At 43.4% G+C, this 19,120-nt stretch overlaps 1 protein-coding gene across 1 annotated transcript in view; it reads left to right on the top strand.

Annotated features, from left to right (window-relative positions):
* tnfsf10l (TNF superfamily member 10, like) overlaps positions 1 to 12,944 on the top strand; it is a 64,112-nt gene extending 51,168 nt beyond the window's left edge. The window contains exons 3-7 of the mRNA XM_030431776.1: positions 5,357 to 5,393; positions 5,485 to 5,592; positions 7,658 to 7,821; positions 8,583 to 8,693; positions 8,788 to 12,944. Coding sequence (XP_030287636.1) covers positions 5,357 to 5,393; positions 5,485 to 5,592; positions 7,658 to 7,821; positions 8,583 to 8,693; positions 8,788 to 8,973 — 606 coding nt within the window. The 3' untranslated portion in view covers positions 8,974 to 12,944. The remainder of the gene's footprint in view (positions 1 to 5,356; positions 5,394 to 5,484; positions 5,593 to 7,657; positions 7,822 to 8,582; positions 8,694 to 8,787) is intronic.
* The last annotated feature ends 6,176 nt before the right edge of the window (positions 12,945 to 19,120 follow it).

The raw sequence follows: 19,120 nt of genomic DNA, 5'->3' as shown, positions 1-19,120 counted from the left end.
ATTAATGCTAGACTTGAGCAGGTGTGAACGGCGTAACGCTGTCAACTTGTGAGCAGATCACCCAGGAAGATGTTGATGCCTAATGAGAACAGCCACTGTTTCTGGTTTCTGTTAATTGAGAGGCACCTCATAAATGATCAGTAAGATTGAGTAAAATGCTTAAACAAGAAGAGAAGGTGTTGAAAGGGAGGACAGGCCCTTACATGTATATACACCGATGGTTCTGGTTCTTATATAACTTTTGGAGTGAGATATCTGACAGAATAAATGGTCCCAACTGCTCAGAGAGACCATTTGGCCTAACAGAGTGGAAAATGGAAGATGGATTTGCTAAAACTCAAGGTTCCTTTGTTGCAGCCAAATACTGCATACTGCTCACATGCAGCCAAGAAGAAAAACATATAACCTACGGTAAAGTGAGGCTGGCCCCGTGTTTGGCCGAGCTGACCACTGGCCCTTTGCTGTATTAACATTTTGTAGCCTCGCCATTATTTTTATTTGCCCCAATTAAGTGGGTTCCAATAACTCCTGATTGCCCCGTTTGTTGGACTGGAGGTTTTTCGTTACCAGGTCATTACTGGGGGGAACTTGTGCCATGTTTAGTTACTGTGTCGGGTTATTACGACCGCCGCCAAGGAGGTTATGTTTCCGCTTGTGTCCATTTGGTGGTTGGTGGGTCTGTCAGCAGGATTACACAAAAACTGCTGAGCGGATTTCCATTAAACTTTGACGGAGGAGGAAAAAAAGGTTTAGTTTTCTGGATAAAGGGACGGATCCCAAAAATGTTTAATACAGGGCTATTAAGTGTGATATTGAATTTGACTTTATGACATTAAAGGGGATTGTTGGGTCTTGGTGGAGGAATGCCCATTGCTTAAAGAAGAACCTTTTTTATGCTTGTAAGACCTACATGTCAGTGACTAAAGCAGGCTTTTTTTATAAGTGGAATTCAGATGAAATCAATGAATTGCTAACAAGCTAAAGCCCTTGTTATCTGGGATTATGATGAAGTGATTGATCTTTCACTTGAATGGTAGAATAATGACTTCAAGCTGCATGAACCAGCTGGTTAATTTAATTGTTTTTCTGTTAGTGTTGGGATGTGGTCACACCACAAGAAATGCATCCATTAGCTCTACCAGTTTACTATTCAGGAGAGTCCCGGGTAGCGGTGTAATGGAATGTATTAAACTTGAGATCCCCTGCGGACAAATGCGAAGATTACTCAAACTGTAACCACAACTTAACCTAGATTGTCTGGCTTTTTAACTGACAGTGAGGGTTGTACAATTCCAATTACCAGAACTGGAAACTGCCCCCGTTGCTGCCTAAAATGCTGCAATCAGTATCCACAAGTAAACAAGTTTATGCTCCACATAATCTTTTAGAAATGGTCACCTCCATACAACCTAACAATTCCGTTACAAGACGCAAACCCTTAACAGAACTTACTGGTGACAGATAGCAGCTGAAATTCTGGAGTCTGTATTGAGATAGAAGATATTTTCTCGATACCGATAATAGAGTCTACTGACAATCCACATGTTCGTGCAGCCGGTTAGCAAAACGATACAAAATAGGCCGATATTTGAATGAAGTCTGGCTTGCAAAAACCAAAGCTAGTGACTCAAGAGTAGTTTTTAGCCAGCTGCTTGTGAGCTTCGCACCCAACAACCCCATCTGGTAACCATTGTGGCTCATTTCTCACCAAATGAATCGGCTCAAAAGTGTCGAAGGGCAAACACATGGATCATAGAGGATTTGAAAATGAACTCCAGCATCCTCCAGAGGCTCCAAGGGAGTCCCAGTGTCAGTCGCGCGCTGTGTTTTTTCAGAAACGACACTGAAACTTTCTTTACCACAAGATTTACCACCTTGCCAAGAAACACCCATCACCCAGTCTTGTCTGGTGTCGATTATACATCTGGAATATTGTTTTCCTTGAAGACTAAAACAAAAGTTACTTGTTTTCAGTGTCGTACAGAACAAAGAGAAAACAAATTTCCTAGTTTCTCTTTTGTTATTGTGTTTTCCTGATCTGATAAATGATCCGATCCGTTGAGACCATCAGACATTGCGATTAATCTAATCTTTCGGAAAAAAGGATTTCTCTTATATAAATCTCCTTAATTGGTACATTTATTTTGTGCTTCCGCACTAAATTTCACACAGTTTTGACACCTTTTTCCTTAATGCATTCATACCTTACTCACACAACGTGCTCTCAATACAAACCAGATGCAAACAGGGAGTGGGAAAACACTGTAAATGGGCGATAACTCTCTCGCGGCGGTGGCGCTTCACCTTTGCGCATGCAGCCCGGCTTGCATAGCATCCATCGCTGTGAGCATAAATTACGCGTGCAGCCTCGCACAGCTGAGTTCACTCTTTAGCCGTCCAGTAGATTCCCCATGTGAGTTTTAGGCGTTAAAGACAGCAGACGTGTTGAACTCCTATATTGAAAACATGCTGTTCTGGAGTCGCCCTGACACAGGGCCCGAGAGCTCGCCAGTCTGAGAAGTACACCCACATTTCTTCTTCTATTACACCTCTTCTTGTTCAACTGCAGCCAAATGCAGGGCAGAAAATCTGTTGGCAATTTTCTCTCTTTTCCTTAAGTGTGTGTGTGTGTGTGTGTGTGTGTGTGTGTGTGTGGGTAATTTTCTGCCTTCGGAGCTTGAGGAACGTGAGGCCGAGACAGGCACGCTACGCCTAGCGAAACGAGCTCGCACGGCCGGGTCGGACTCTGTACTCTTACTGTATTGGGTTCCCCTTAGAGTATACAGTATGAGGGGCACACTCATGTGGGGGGTGGGCAGACTTGCCATTCAAACGGACCCACACGCACACACACACACACACACACACACGCCAATCCCCAGAGCGATCATGTCCAATTTGCAGGTTGGGCTGAGTGTTCGCTGCAGGAGGAACGGGGCCTTCGCTGCCAAGAATAACACCACGGTTATAGCTGGACGACGGTTAGGAACAGTGGTGAGATTAATCATATTCTGGGATTTTGTGGCATTTCAGCAAATTAATTAGGGAGATTTATGCCACAAGGGGCTCGGGGCCTTGCTTCGGGGAGCCGCACGACTAGAAACAGGTGATTTAACGTGACCTTTTTTAGTTGAGAGCCGAACAGACGCAGGGAAAGAAGAAGTAGAGAGGAGGAGAGTAAACATGCAGGAGAAACTCTTGATATATAAAAAAAATATAGCGTGAGCTAATGAGTTATCAAATATGTTGTTTTACCTTGAGTTATGACCCAATGTCCCTACGGATTTTCGCTTTCCATCATTGTTTCAGTTGCTCATGAATTGGGAGGCAATGAATGATAAAACAACATGTCTAATAACCCATTAGCTACATTAGCATTCAGCCACTACCTAGCTAATGCTACTGTTTGTTGACATCAGAGGCATTCATCCGCGTACTTCTAGGCTTAAAAAAAAAACTTGTTCAAGTTGATATTTTGGAATGAATTTAAGCTTCTCTCATCATATCATGTAAAAAATATCAGATGGTAGATGCTAACTTTAGCTTGTGGGGTACAATACATTGTTTTAACTTGAACTTAACTTGTCCCTTTGGATTTTCACTATCTTGCATTGCAAGTTGGCGAAGGGATAGCAATTTATGGTAAAACAACACCCGTTAGCTAACGTTAGCATTCAACTATACGTCCTAGCTAACATTACCATGTGATTGCATCGAATGTGTTCCATTTGTAGGCTTAAGAAAAATGTGTCCAAGTTTTGTGTTGATGTTTTAGAATTTGCCGACGATTTCTCAGCGTATCATGTAAAACTCAGATGGTAATGTTAGCTAATCCCTTCGGATTTTCTCTAATGTACATCTTTTCAGTTGCTAAACAGATAGCAAATCAAGGTAAAACAACATATTTGATAACCTGTTAGCTAACGTTAGCATTCAGCTACTTCCTAGCTAGTGCATTTCACAAAAAAAAACTATCAGATGGTAGGCTGATGTTGGCTAGAAAGTAGCTGAATGCTAATGTTAGCTTAAAATATGTTGTTTTACCCTTACATATTGCCTGATGTCCCTTTGATTTTCCCTGTCTGTTGTCTTTGCAGTTGCTAATCAGTGTAAAATGCAAAAAATTGGTCAGACTGTCTACATTTATGCCACTTGAGCTGTCAAACCCTGTGTGTGAAATCAGAAAAAAATGGCCGCCGTGTGACTATGGTCTACAGTATAAGAGAGGAAAGTCAAAGAGGTGAAAGGTCGGCATGTGGACAGAGTAGATTTATGAGTGAAGGGGGATCAATGGCGAATGTAGGGTGGGAAAAGACCACCCAAAAAAAAAAAAAGCAAAATATGGCTGAAATGTGAAGGGGGGGGGGGGGGGCGACTGAAGCATGATTTACAAAGTGGGAAAGACCAAAAAACAAGGCGTGACAGTCGGTAGAGAAAGCATTAGCGTGCGTGTGTGTGTGTGTGAGAGAGAGAGTGAGGAAATGCAGCTGTGTTTGCATGTGTGTGTGTGTGTGTTTCCATGGCCGAGCCACATCTGGGGGAGATGAAACAGCGGCAGCTCCCCGGAGGCGACGGGATGACACAGCGCAGAGAAATAAAACAGAGACGAAAGGAGCAAACAATCGTAGTTTATCACTGTGATGAATGAAGGCGGACAGAGAGGAGGAGGAAGAAGTGCCCCTTCAACGGCAAACCAAATTAAAACCGACCCATTTTTAAAAAGCTCCAGAAAATTATAATCAGAAAAGACAAATCGTTATTTCATTTTTTTAATTTTTTTAATTTTTTTTACGTCTGAACAACCTAAATAAAACAACCTCTCTTTGTTTTCACGGCTGAGTAAACCCTAAGCTTAAAGGAAACAACACAACTTCATGCTGTTTTACTTTGTTTACATGCAGCTGACCCTGCCGCCTTTCCAGCTTCAGACAGTGTTCTGGGGAGCCTATTTTCGTCTGAGAGCAGCTTGTTTAGTCAGTCACATGTCTGAGTTTGTTAATTACAGCATAATCGTATTATTCTGGGTTTTTTTATTTCTTCTGCAGAATCACAACGTGTCGCTTTTTAAACGCAAGCATCCGAACTGGAGTGTCTGCGTAGGCGACTCATCGCGTTGCAAAAGCTTTTCTGAAATATTTCCTGTTTTTGTGTTCGCGTCTGTCGGCCGACGTGAAATTTATCGGGCCATTAAAAGCATGCAGAGCTATCTCTCACACACACACACTAGTGGTATTATAACACTTCAAGATGACTAACATCTTTGCACGGACACATTAATCCTCCGTCTCGTCATGTGCACCGCAAATGTTGCTGTTGCTGATCATCGTTTCTTTTCTCCCTTTTGATTTTCTCTCAGGTGACGGAGAACATCATCTCCAAACAAACCTTCATAGGTGAGTATCACACACACACGTTAACACACTCACGTGGACACATCATCATCATTCCTGACATTTTTCCCCCCCCGCTTCCTCTCTCCCTCAGAGGCCAGAACCATGCCTCGCACTTTCAACAACTCAGGGTCGAAGTTCATGACCTCGGTGACCCAGAGGCCGTCGGCCCACTTGACCCTCAGAGACACCAGCTCTCAAGGTGAGACCCCTGTGTGTCCCGGTGGGGGAGGCTGGGAGTATTACTTCCAGGACGGGAAGAAAACAACAGAAATGTTACATTTCGTGTGTCTGAGGAAGCTTTAAGACACATGCAACGCACATTTATCGTGTGCTGAAACCACAAATCAAGATAATAAGAGAGCCGAGGATGAACCGTTTGCCTTCTCGCGTCTTCTTGAATGATGGAGCGAGCGGGAGGGAACCGAATGTGCCGATTCGCGGACGACAAATCACGTTTAAGAGGGGGGGCGGGACTTATAGATGAACTCGTAAACCCACCGCGTGAAGGAAGCACAATAATCAAAATGTCATAAACGGGAGTGACAGATTCTTTGAAATTCGTGTTTCTGTAAAATCTTTAGTTTTGTTCCTTGCTCTTCCCGGTTCCCCAGATTCAGGTTATTCAAGTAATGTTCTTGAGTACAATTTCGAGGTAGCATTTCTATCTTCCTCTCAACTATCCGTATTTGATAGATCTAGTAACTTGTTAGTTTGCAGACTCAGATTATTTAAGCGTTTATTGGCTATTAATTGTGACATGGAACAAAATACAAAGAGCCGTTGTGTTAAATCTGGACACGGCCATGGAGGTGAGGCCCGGTTCTTTCCCAGGAAAGCTGCTCGGTCGCGTTTCGAAGCTGTAAAATCTCGACTTACTCGCTGTGAAGACTTCCACCGGCCGAGCTTGCTAACTGCCAGTTTAGCGTCCGGCTTACTTGAACGCGGATACAATCATTTAATCGTCCCACTTTTCTAGACTTTCCAAATGTTATTGGACCCAACGGCTCAGATTCTGACTGTGAGACGAGTCATGTCGCGGAAGTTGTGAGGCTCAAAAGGATGTATCCGTGATTTTACAGACTTTCTTTTACAATGTTATTAGGAAAATTCTTGGGGCCCGTCTGAACACGTGTTTAAACGGTTCAGCCACTGTGAAAACTGGCTTCAGAGTTTGACGCTCTTCCTGGAGGCTCGCAAGGGCCATCCTGTGCATCGACTGGAGCGGTGTGGCCCTGACAGCACCCAACGGGTCTGCGTTGGCCTGGTATGTCGGGGGCCTTAAGGTGCACGAACACAGAACAAATGAACTCTGTTGAAGTTACGTATCCTGTGCAAAATCCGCACTAATATGAAACAGTTGGATGTGTAACGCAGGGTCCAGCTTCCTTGCCTCTGACCAGTTGTTAAGATAAGACATGTATCACTTCCTGTATCCCAGAGGCTTTTTTTGTGCCCTACAAGCAACAGCTCCATCAGTGAGGTGTATCAGTTGTAAAACAGATGTCCATTAGGACAGATAAGAGTAATGATGAACGTATGTGCGCGACTCAAACGTGGAATTCAGAGTCGGGCTGTTTGTCCTCGTGTGCTACCCAAGAATTTTTCACATTGTTTCATCTGAGGCTGGCGTGCGAACTGAAGGGTGTTGACAGTCTGGCAAAGGCTCCCTGATGTTATTTCCATTGAGTTGACAAAGGGTAAAGATGCCGTCGCGTGTGTGTGAGTGTGTGTGTGTGTGTGTGTGTGTGTGTGTTCGGCCTTGACTCCTCATAAGGAAGTGCAACAGCGAGAGGCTTCGACGGCTGACCTTTGATGTTGTCTCTAATAAACCATTATAATCCTGGAGGAAATAACGGTGTGTGATCCGAGCCAGAGTACCACCACAAACACACACACACGCCCCATTTTTTATTTTTTGTTAAACCCCCCCAGGGGGAGAGAGAAGTGGCCCGGTTGCATGCCATTACTGTGGCGCACATGAATAATGAAGACATGAGGAGGGAGACAGGAAGTGATGCATGGAAGCAGGAAAAGATGCTTGTTGAACGTGGAAGGAAACCTCAAGACTCGCTGGTTACTGACTAATAGCTTGCTGGCTCAGAACCAGCCGAGGAGCTGGTGTGAAGCCAATGCCTCGACTTTTAAAGGCACAGAAAACATTAACCGACTGATGGGTAAAGTCGGATTAAACAGCGACCTCAAGCAAACAGGTTCATCGCTCTAAATCAGATTTGGACTCAGCGCTCTTCCTTCCTCGCCGACAGGGTTCCAGCCATACCCGATCCCCACACCGGGTCTCCACCAGTCCTGCCGCCATGTGGTCCGCTCGTGGGCCAATCAGAGCTTCGGAGCTCACCTGCACAACATGACCCTGACGAACGGGAAGCTGAAGGTGCCGCAGGATGGGCGGTACTACCTGTACTCACAGGTGAGCACACTGTACTTTAGAATTTGAATCCCTGTTCTGATCTAAAGTCCAGCTGCAAATAATGATTGTTATTCTTATTATTAACTACTTAATCAATCAGTATCGTGTATCTTACCTCATTAGGTGTTTTGGACCAATCAGGTCATTTTCATGCCTCAATGTTTTTCACATAATCCTTCCATCAACTGTATTCTCATGAGACAATATCTAAAGAACAACTCGAGGGAATTTCTTCAAATTCGGCAAAGGATGTGAGGATGAACGCAATAGATTGTGGTGGCCAAAGGTCAAATGTCAGTCATTACTCTCGTGATATCCCAGGAAAGTTTTCAGATCTACAAGTTGGACTTAAAGGAATTCAGTTCATAATCGTTGACCTTTTCCACCAGATTGGCTCTGGTTTTTTCAAACCAAAATATAGCAGGTTTTCCATGAACTGAAGTGCAATGATGCATCCTTGAACAAAATGGATTCTCTCTAGCTGGTACGCTGGATGGTTCCAAGAACACCCATGAAAGCATTGATCCATTCCCCTCATCCACTAAATTAGATGCTAATCTGGGAACCAACTTTTTAGTTATCTTTGGTTGAAATGCTCCAAAAGGACCAAAATCAGGTGCAGGAACCATAATGGAAATGGATCCACATTGTCCAAAAATCCCCCCCCCCCAGTGCCCCAGCAGAGGTGAACATACAGTATATAAACAACACTGTTCTTTATTTTGACTCTGTGCCCACACTGTACTCCCTCTCGCCTCTAGGTGTACTTTCGTTATCCATCTCCAGCAGCCAGTGACGGAGACCAGCGCAGCGTCAGCCACCAGCTAGTGCAGTGCGTCTACAAGAAAACCTCCTACCCAAGCCCCATACAGGTATATCATCCCTTTTGGTTTGATATAATGTGGTCATGTTGATTGACGCAACCTGTGAAATGTGTTTCTGACCTTAATTTTCCTTTCCGTGCAGCTCCTGAAGGGGGTGGGAACAAAGTGCTGGGCTCCAGACGCGGAGTACGCCCTCCACTCCGTCTACCAGGGAGGACTGTTCGAGCTGAGGGCTGGTGATGAGCTCTTCGTCTCCGTCTCTTCCCCGACCATGGTCAACGCAGACGATTCCTCCAGTTACTTCGGCGCCTTCCGCCTGGACCTCTGAGAGGAATGGATGGAGGGAAAAAGGAACAGACGGGACGGTTGATAAATGGGTGGGCCAGAGAGTTTTGAAGATCCACTGATTGGAAAAGGGGGTCGTTTAGACGGTGCGGTGGGACGTTGGCCTGGATCTTGGATCCTCAGTGTTTGCCTGGACAGATACATTGAAGGATGGAAAGACTGAGGGTTTGAAGGCTGCGCTTGTGAAAAAACGCTGCAAGAGGACATTGTGAAAGGGAAAAGAGAGAGTGGATTTGCCTTCCTCACTCTCCATTAAGTGAAACCTACCCGACGAGAGCAAGATATACAAAGATAAAAGTGCAATCACGGCAAAATAAATGGGGATATCTATTTTCTGTTGATTCTTAGGGAAGGAAAACTGCTTTTGGATGTCAAAAAGAGAATTAAACCACAAGAAAACACTATAAACTTTGAGGTTTGAGGTCTTCCTGTGAGATGAGGATCGACCCCAAAAAATTAGACCACCCTGCTGCCTTTACCCCAAATTGACACACGAATCGCAGCGTATCTCGCACGTTGACAGCCTTTTATGTGGGAAGCAATCGGACCCTCGGATTTGGATTCCAGACGGAAGAATGTACACATGATAAAAAAACTGAATCCTCGGCATCGAAGATGTGAGGACGAACGGTGGAACGGTAGCAAAAGAAAATGATCAAACCAAAGCAAAGAATTTGTGGAATATAACTTTTTTTTTTAAAGTGTGCCATGAGAGTACTGTACATATGGATGGCTGCAAATGAGATTTAGACAATGAACTGTGGTGATTTTTAAAGTAATTCATATGTATTTTATCTTGACTGGACTTGAGACCACTTGGATTTTGCTACACGCAACACTAGAAACTGTGGATTTTATGCAAGGACATTTTTTTCCAGAGGAGGATTAGGACTGCTTCTTTGTACTGGATACAGCAGTAAGACTGTGAGAAGCACCAGACTGCCTTTTGAACAAAGGAGGAATGAAAACCAGGAGGAGGGAGAGGGAGAAATCTCGTAAATGCCAATAAGAATGAGCCCAGCAGAAGAAGATAAAAGGATAGAGCGAGAAAGAGGCTCAGGGTGGTATGCAGCCCGACCAGTCTCTGTTGTTGATCTCTCTCTTTCCTTTCCCTCACGGTCTTTCTTCTACTTTTCATGTAAAGAATTTGATCGATCTTGTCTTTCTTGTCAACCCTGTGGAGCTGCATTCAGTTTTTGTTTTATGGATCAGTTAAACAATCAGAAAACGACAGATACACAACACGGGAACGCAGCGACAGACGCGAAAGACATTCGCCGAGCGCGCTTTAGGTGATTTCCAGATCAAAAAGAACGAGGTCTGAAAAAGGTTCTTTCGACTGTAACGCAGAAATGTTTCAACACTGAAATGTACTCACTGAAATGTTGTTAAGTCGGTTTGAGTTTGAAAGGGTCCAGTTTGCATGAAAGTTGTCTCATTCCCAACTCGTCAGATACTGATGCGTTGGGACTGAAGGTCATCCTGCAGCACCAGTGTGTGTGAGACTCAAAAATCTACTTTCAAAGTTTCAAAGTAGACCCAAAGACTTCTTTGTCTTGCAAAATCACCAAAACCAGAACTGCTTTGGAGTTTAACCACAAACCAGAAAATGAAAGTCAGCACTGTAGTAAAGAAGGAAACTGGGATTAGTAGTGCCAAGAATCAGATGAGGTCTTCGAAACCACTGTCATATCTGTCCATTAGTTAACTCAGCACCAAGATTTTACCACCCAGATGGCTTGATACGCAGAACCATCCGGAGAGGTCCCATGGAAACCTGTTTTGAAAAGGGCTTCTTGGCAGGCGATTGGACGAACCATCTATCACTGGCTATCGTGGGCTAACCTCAACCAATCAGATCGACAAAAGCAGAGTGCTACCATCAACTTTTACCAAAACCACTGGATAGAAGAGCAAGAACATCTTGTCCATCGTGACAAGCCTTCAGTGCCATTCTTTGCGCTTCCTTCCAATATAATTGATAGAAACTGCATCTAAGCTAGCCTTCCCCTCTTTGTGCTAATCTAACTACTGCCTGCAGCTTAACTCTTAAGTGGACAATAGTCTGACTTACCGGATGAAGCCTGCTGGTATAAAGTCTGTCACTGGGCGCCCGGGTTCCCCGTTTTTAGCCTCCAAGCTAGCAACCCACACGCTGAACCTGGCCTTACTGTAACACTGACCTGGTAGCTAACGGCATGAATGTAAACAAGCTAGCAGCTGTTACACCTTTTTCTTTTTGCGGGGATGTAGCCACTTTAATGCCAGCGCTCGTCTCACAACATGCAAACCAAGTTTTTTCCTGACACTATTTTGCAGGGGCGCCATTGCTGCATCCTGGGTTTAGTGCCCATTGTGACAAAGCGTTTTTTCTTCCCCCTATACCAGAGTAAAATGGAGGTCTGGCAATACTACACTAAATGGACAGTCATGAGAGTGGTATCAAACTCATCCTACTTCTTGGCTATTCCTTTAATATGCAACCACCAGCCTGATATAAAGTGCCTTTCAGATGTGTTTTAACATTATAGAGATAGTTTCTAACAAGAAAGCAAAGTTATTTGTGTTTTAGTTCTGAAACTGTTATTCGTCACAATTGTGGTCAGTTTGGACACACAAACTGAGATATTGAATACGTCCAACATGGCTGCCAGCCCCCTATAAAAACACTGATACTGTACATACACAAGAAATACGTCAGCTGTAAAGCAGCCATATGATGCAAATCTGGAACACAGAGGCCTTGAGCAAAAAAAATTCATTAGACGAACATAGGGAAGGTGAATTTGAGGAAAACCCAGGCCAGATTTAGTAACAAGACACAGACGCACATAAAGAACAATTTGGAAGGAGCGAGGAGAGAGAATATTGGCAGACATAAACCATGCGCCGACTAGCACGGACTCCACCCCTCCACATTTTTTTTTTTTTATTTTACTCTCTGGCATGCACATCCACATGTATGCACATTAAGGATATACACACATCACCTCACACCACATCCAGGCTACCCCGCGCTCCCCAGACACACACATCATCCCGGTGTCACATCTGAGCGTAGAGACACAAACAGTCGGACACACACTCATTTATCCGCACTGTCTCGCCTCCCCTGTGCCATCTGGTTGTCGTCAGTGATCAGTCTGAGGGGTTGTGAGGGAGTGTGTGTGTGTGTGTGTGTGCACTCGCAGGCAGTGTTTGTTCAGAGGGCTCGGTTCACATGGACGATCCGCAAAACGAGGTCACGCAAAACGTACACACACAGATTTCTTTGTTAGTGTACTCAGCCTACGATTTGTTTTTCCCTGAGAGAAAAGGATCTCCACGCCCATGCACACACTCGCACACTTTCTTAATGAGGTGACATCCAGGCTAAGCTCATCCTTCTGCCGCTGTGGTTCACACATACCTGTGTATATACTCCCCGCAAGGTTATATATATATTACGTTGATCTGTGAGGGAAGCTTTCGGAACGCAGCAACACATCCTGTTTATTTTCCTCCGTGCGAGGCGTGAAACTGAAGGACGAGTTCATTTTGTGTTTGATTGCTGTTTTACCAGATTGCTGTTTTTGTTGCCGCACACACCTGGCCAGCGTTTCTGCGCGGCTGTCTGTCTCTCTCGTCACATCACAATCGCACGCCGAGCTCGCCCTCCCTGACGTGAACTCGAGCTCGAGTCGGTTTGTAATCCTGGGTGAATCATACGGCCTTTTTTTTTTCTTTTCTTGCACTCCAATCAAAACAAACAGTGATTTGAAAACGGTCCAGAAAGATGATAACATGCACACTCATATTGTAACAGCATAAATCTCTGGTCTCGGGGCCAGCCGGGGGAGGGGGGGGACTTTTGCATTGAATGTGTCTGTGCTGGAGTGTTTGTACTGGACAGTTTTGTAGCTGTGAACATGTGTAGCACATTGTTGCTAAGAAAATAAACAAATATTTGAACTATCTGTGTGTATTTTGAGATTGTACAGTGTGGTGATACAGGGATGTAGGGGCAAAGGGATCATCCTTCATGGTTTTGGTACTTCACAAGGTTGGCTTGACAAATGTAACGTAAAGATTGTTTGCACCAACTGACAATCATGAAAAAGCATAAAACTCACTACTGAGTAAATTCTCAAGACAAAACACCAACAACAATACTGACTGGACTTTACCTGCAAAGAAGGTAAAGTCCAAGAACATCAATTGTTGTGTGACCTTGTGGCTCTACATCTATTTGGTTTGGTACAACTATTAATCGATGAATTGAGATGATGTCAACTAATGTTATAATCATTAGTTGCAACCCTACATGGACGGCCATACCCAGCTGGCCACCAACATCATTAGACATTCATAGTTGGTTGAACATGTGACGTCAGGTAGCCAAAATTGAATGTCAGGTCAAAGTCTAATGCCAACGTCAAGCCGACACAGAAAATTGACAACATCTGGCTTTGGTATTTGGTGGGTTTTAAGTCGTGGTGGTGCACTTTTCAGTGATAGAGGTTGATGTCAATCAAATGTTGGCATTTGACTCAATCCCAATTTTTATTTCCAACCAAATTTCAGAGTCTTTCCAGCCTCGGAGGTTGATGTCAAGTCAACACTGGGTTTTAATGCGAACCCTGATTTTCATTTCCGACCAAACGTCAATGTCTTTCCAACGTTGGGTTTGACATTGACCCAGTGTTCACTTACAACCAAATTTCAGTCTTTCCTTCATTAGAGGTTGACCTCGAGTCCAAATTGGGGTTTGATGTCAACCTGGTTTTTGCTTCTTGAACGACACTGAGGGTTAAAGTCAAGTCAGTGTTGGATTTAGATTTGAACACGATTTTCATTTACAACCAAATTTAAACATCTTTCCAATGTTGGGTGTTGTCAATCCAATATTCATATCCCCCAAAAAATTATCACCTGTCCAACGTCAGAATCCAGCGTCTTTCTGATGTTAAACTGAGCCAGCTGGGCAGGGACACACAAGTGGCATTCATGGTGGCCAACCTCAGTCAAAGAAGTTTGAAAATCTTTGAGAATCTCAACATGAAGAAGACTTAAGAAGCTTTACATATGAGACGATATGATTTGTTCAGCTGATTATCAACAGACTGGATCCAACGCGGCATGCCCAATTCCAATAATCATCGTAATGCGTGTCCCCATCTTTGGTTACAACTGTAGTTATAAATAAGCTTTGTTTTTTAAATGCATTCTCGTGTTTTTACACAGTATGTAGTTACACCCTTCATACAGTTATACAGTTGGTTATGTGTCAGATCATGGTTGCCAACCTGGTAGGACAAACCCTTCCGAGATGGGGTCACGAGATGAATCTGAGGGGTTACAAATGAAGTAGGTACTGCAATATTTCTAGAGGTAGTGTTTGGGAGCTGTTTATCTAAATGTTATTTTAACCTAGACTTCTAGACGTATGACCTCCATTTCCCCAAGCCGCCACTCACCAGGAAGCTTTCACTGTGCTCGAGATGGTAAAAGCAGAGTGCCTGACCCCTGACCCTTGACCTCTCTGTGTAGCAGTCGGCCTTGAAGAGACGAATACCTCCACAGGACCATTAAAAGACACACTGTTGCTTATAAAAGGCAGTACTTCTGTTGGGATGTTGTTCAAACACAATTTTGTGAAGTTTCTTTGGAGGGAAAACTCAACTCATGGTCTCCCGCTGGTTCAAAAATTATGTTTGTGGAGTTTAAATGTTTTTCATTCGCGGCCCTCTGCAAAGTAAGCTTCCTCGTGGCTCGGCACTGTCACAACACATGCTGCTTTCTTGTCATGCTCTGTTTATTTCGTCAACTCATGAAAACCCTGAGCGTGCCTGAACAGCATGGGGCCACGTCTTCACAAATCATCTAGTTAATCGGAGACATCTAAACCGAATCAAGCTGCCTTTTAAGGCAGAAAGACATCAGTACATGATTTAGCCATCATTAGAGGCCAATTCAATCATTAAATCGGGAAGCACTAAAAGAGAGTTTTTACTGGTTTTGGCTCTGTAGTCAAGCACTTTGGGTAGTAATGACACAATGAGCAGGAGGCTAAATTGCTGTATTGCAGTTTTAAGCATGCCGGAGGTTATTTACATCCATGTTGGGTCGACCGTGTGGGAGTTGTGACGACCAAACTCGGTGGTCACGACTGGAAACTTAACCCCAGATCAACTGACGACGTGTTACACTTGTGGGAGACCAGGGTGAAGCCGCAAAGCCAATGCAGCGCAGCCCTGCACGAGTTACAAAATGACTTCTTTTAAGTTGTTTTCAGGCCCTGAAAATATTGGACATTGTAAAAAAAAAAAAGAAAGAAAAACGGCAACCATTCCAACAGTGTTAAACTGAAGCTAAGACTTTCTGCCAGACACTGTTTTATTTCAAATCTAATGTGTTGGAGTTCAGAGTTAACACACCAAAGATGTGTCACTGCTCTGTCTGACTGCCTCGCACGTTTCCAGTTCCCATGAAAATCCACACAGAAACAGGCAGAAGACTTGTGATCAGGTCCAAACTCAGGACCTGTTTGCTAACCACGGAGCCACCGTGGCGCCCTGAGGAAGTTTGGGAGGAAAACTACAAATTGGCCAATTTAAAATCCAATCAACTGGACAAACAGCCGATAGAAGCGTTCATTTATGTATTATAGTTAGGTAGAGCATGTGACACACAATTAAACTGACATTTAAAACTACCATTTTGTTTCGCGGCCTTCTGTGAATCCAGTACAAGGCCAACTTAATCAATTACTCTCTCAAGGATGAAAACAGCCTGACACAGTTGATCTTGGCAGTTCCTTTTTTGTATTACTGAATAAAGCTCATGTCCCATATTTATGTTAAATCATCTGTTCTCTGTGTAATTATGTCTTGTGTGTTTGTCTTGCATGAGGCTCTGCACAAAAAAATGGTTTTGGACTGCATTGTAGCGTTAAGTTAGAAACTTCCAGACCACGAGTCGAGCACGTTGTCCATCATTTGGACTCCATTAGTCCTGGAGAAAAGCAGCGAGAAGTAACTGTGAGCTGTAAAGCTCATATAAATCAGCACTGGGACCAGCCTCCAGCTGTGTTGAGCTCACATCCAAGATCCAAGATCTGTTTATACTTCGAAAATAGTGTGGTTTGCTCAACATAATTGTATATTTCCATGGGAACTGTCATAAGCTTGTGCTTAGGCGCTGGTGAGATTGGAAGAACGCTGCTAACAAGCTGCTGTTCTGTGAAGATGGATGTAAAGATGTCACTGGAGCTGAGAGATCCATCTACCACGGTTTGTCTTGTAAACTTTAAAGTTTGTCTTTAGAGTTATGTTTACATTTAGTGATTCTCAATGAAATGCACTGGTTGTATTTTCCCAGACTAGCAACAAGCCAGCTAGTTACGCAGCGCGTAGCTACGACCACAGCGCAAACTCATCTTAGGTAGGTATCATGAAAACATCGTTATTGTGAAGTCTTTTGGCTACGAAAATCTGATTTCGTGACAGCCCCAGTTTACATCCGTTTGCTTGCTAACATCCATCTTCTTCCTGCCTTTTTTAGGGCATTGCTAGATTTCTTGGCACCTTGGCGGCCTCTTAGCGAATTAGCATGAAAACATCAAGAAGAATCGGTTGTCGTGTCACCGCTTCATGAGCTCCACCTTTTTAAAAAACAGTGCTCCACAGCGCCACTAGTGGTCAGAAACGCTACAGGGTGCCTTTAATTGGTAATTGTTCGGTAGCAGAATGTTGTTTTAGCTTACAGTTGTCAAAAGGATCGATATTTCCATACTCTTTTTATACCATTTCTTTAAAGAAATAAGGTAACCACAGCTTATTGTATCAAGTGTGTTGAATAAAACAATTCTACACTCAGATATTCAACCCAAGACCCACATATTCACATTTTAATACTTTTTTTGGTGTTTCAGAAGCAGCACAGGTTGCAGGTTGCTTAATCATTGTCTTACTTCTGTGTTCAACTTTGTCGTGGTATCAAATGACATATAATTTCTTATCCTTTCACTCGTATTGTGTTGAAGTTTTGAATTCTAATATTGTGAAAACCTTTAAATGCATGTTTGAGGCACGGTAATGTCATAGTTTTAGTTAAATCTCAAAACAAGACGGAGAAAGTAGGCAACATATCTTCACTTCAAGTTTAACGTGCTGTCTCCAAACTTTGCATCACACATCCCCAACATACGAATGGATAACAAGAGCTAATGGTTATATCTAAGAAACATCTGCGGCTTATTAAACTCATTGGGTAAGCGTATCCACCCCAAACTGTGGTGATTAACACAATTGGACCGTAGCAAACAAGCTCTGATATGATGTTTGATGAATCAGCTCATCGGGGACCGGATTGCGGACGTTGACCGCGTTCCTGTTGCCAGCCTCCGTCCAGACGTTACACATTGAAAAACAACGTTTGTGTCAGCGTAATGAAATTTGGCGAACTTTTACGACTGCAACCCAAAAGAGAGTTGTAAATGCGAACCAGACGTTGAACTACCCAGAACTTAGTACATTTTAGATAACTCCAAAACTTAAATCTAAAAAACATAAATATATCACAACAAGAGGTGAGGACAGGCAACTTGTCCACACATAAGAGGCCCTGCGATTGTGATCTCATGCAAAGTGGAAATACAATAATTCAAATTGGGCACACAATGGAGCGGGAACACATGCGGCAGACCACACAAGCGCGCACATCGTAACGTCATCTACTCCCCTGGGTGATTAAAACCTCCAGCGAGCGCCACTCCCCTTCGTGTTTTTGAGCCGTCTTCTGCTCAAAATTCGGCAAAAATTTCACACTTAATTTATTCTCTCGTCAGAACGTCAGATGGACTGCAGATGTTGTATTGTTTTGCTGGAATACATTTTTCCAGATTGTTTTCAATTTTTCTTTTCTTTCCACACTCACAGTCCTTCAAAAACACCGCCTATGAATGTAGATATTGTTCCGTTCAAAATCTGGTTATTTTCTTAAAAACCTAAATTTGCGACACCCTGAGGATTGTAAATGGATCGCCGAGTACCTTTTGAAATTAAGCTCCTTTGTGCTATTTTGTGTTCAAATAAAGTGCGTATTGTCATTTTATTATTGTCTGAATTAAGTGAAAATATGTCACCTGTATTTCTAGGTCAAGGACTTTCTTGATAAACAGGGCATGTTTTCAGGCTCGCTCTACAGCTAAGTGGCTCCACAATGCTTTTTTTTTTTTTTATCGTAGCTATTTCTGTCTTAGTCTGTCTCGTATCAAAGTGCATCCGTTTGGGACCGAGCTTCCCAAACCAATCTGCACAGCAGCTGTGATCGACCACGCAGCCGCCCGGCTTTGGCACCATCGTCACACACTTGCACATGCATGTTACTCTGCCTACAGCGACTCCCCACAGCCACTGAAATAACGCAGGTGTTTCTCATCAGTTTGCTCCAGGTTGAAGGGTTAATCCAGAGCTGAAGCCCAGTTCTTTTTGGGTGTGTGTCTCTAGTCACACTCGCGCGGGGATTTTTTTTTCATTATCCGGGGACATTCAGTAATTTGTGATAATTGCGGAGGCTGACGGTTATTTTGACCCCGCGTGAGTCGACCGCATCTGTAATTTGTTGGAGAAAGATTCCAGCAGAAATTGCCCACCATAATTTGATTAAGAGGGAGGTCTCTTGATAATACCGATCATGTGCAAACTGAGCTCCCAATTACCTTTTTTTTTTCCTTGGCAGAGATTTCCAATTTTCATCCTGTGCAGGAGTGAAAATAATGAAAGAACGCGTTGTTGCGCTCGACAACTCGACCTCGCCACTGCTGCGCTTCAACACTGAGACCAATTAACTGGAAGCTAAATCAAATAAAACAGATAAATTACAATCTTGGATAATAAATATGTGTATTACATGCGTATGTAAGCACTGGAGAAGATCATGTTGGAGATCTTTGTTTTGTTGTTTTGTAATGACATTTGAAGGAAATAATGTTTTTTTGAAATGTGTTGTGAGTTTCAGGCTCGGCTTTAACCAATTTGAAACCATGAAAAAATCATAAATACTCGATACAAATGGGTCCTGAACCTTTGAACATTGGAGCTTCTCTCTGTTTTTAACTTCCTTAATATGCCAGCTTAAAGGATAGAACA

This window comes from Sparus aurata, chromosome 10 (genome assembly GCF_900880675.1).
Source record: "Sparus aurata chromosome 10, fSpaAur1.1, whole genome shotgun sequence".
Classification (NCBI taxonomy): domain Eukaryota; kingdom Metazoa; phylum Chordata; class Actinopteri; order Spariformes; family Sparidae; genus Sparus; species Sparus aurata.
Note: the sequence above shows the minus strand (reverse complement) of the source record. Positions and strands in the feature narration are given on the sequence as shown.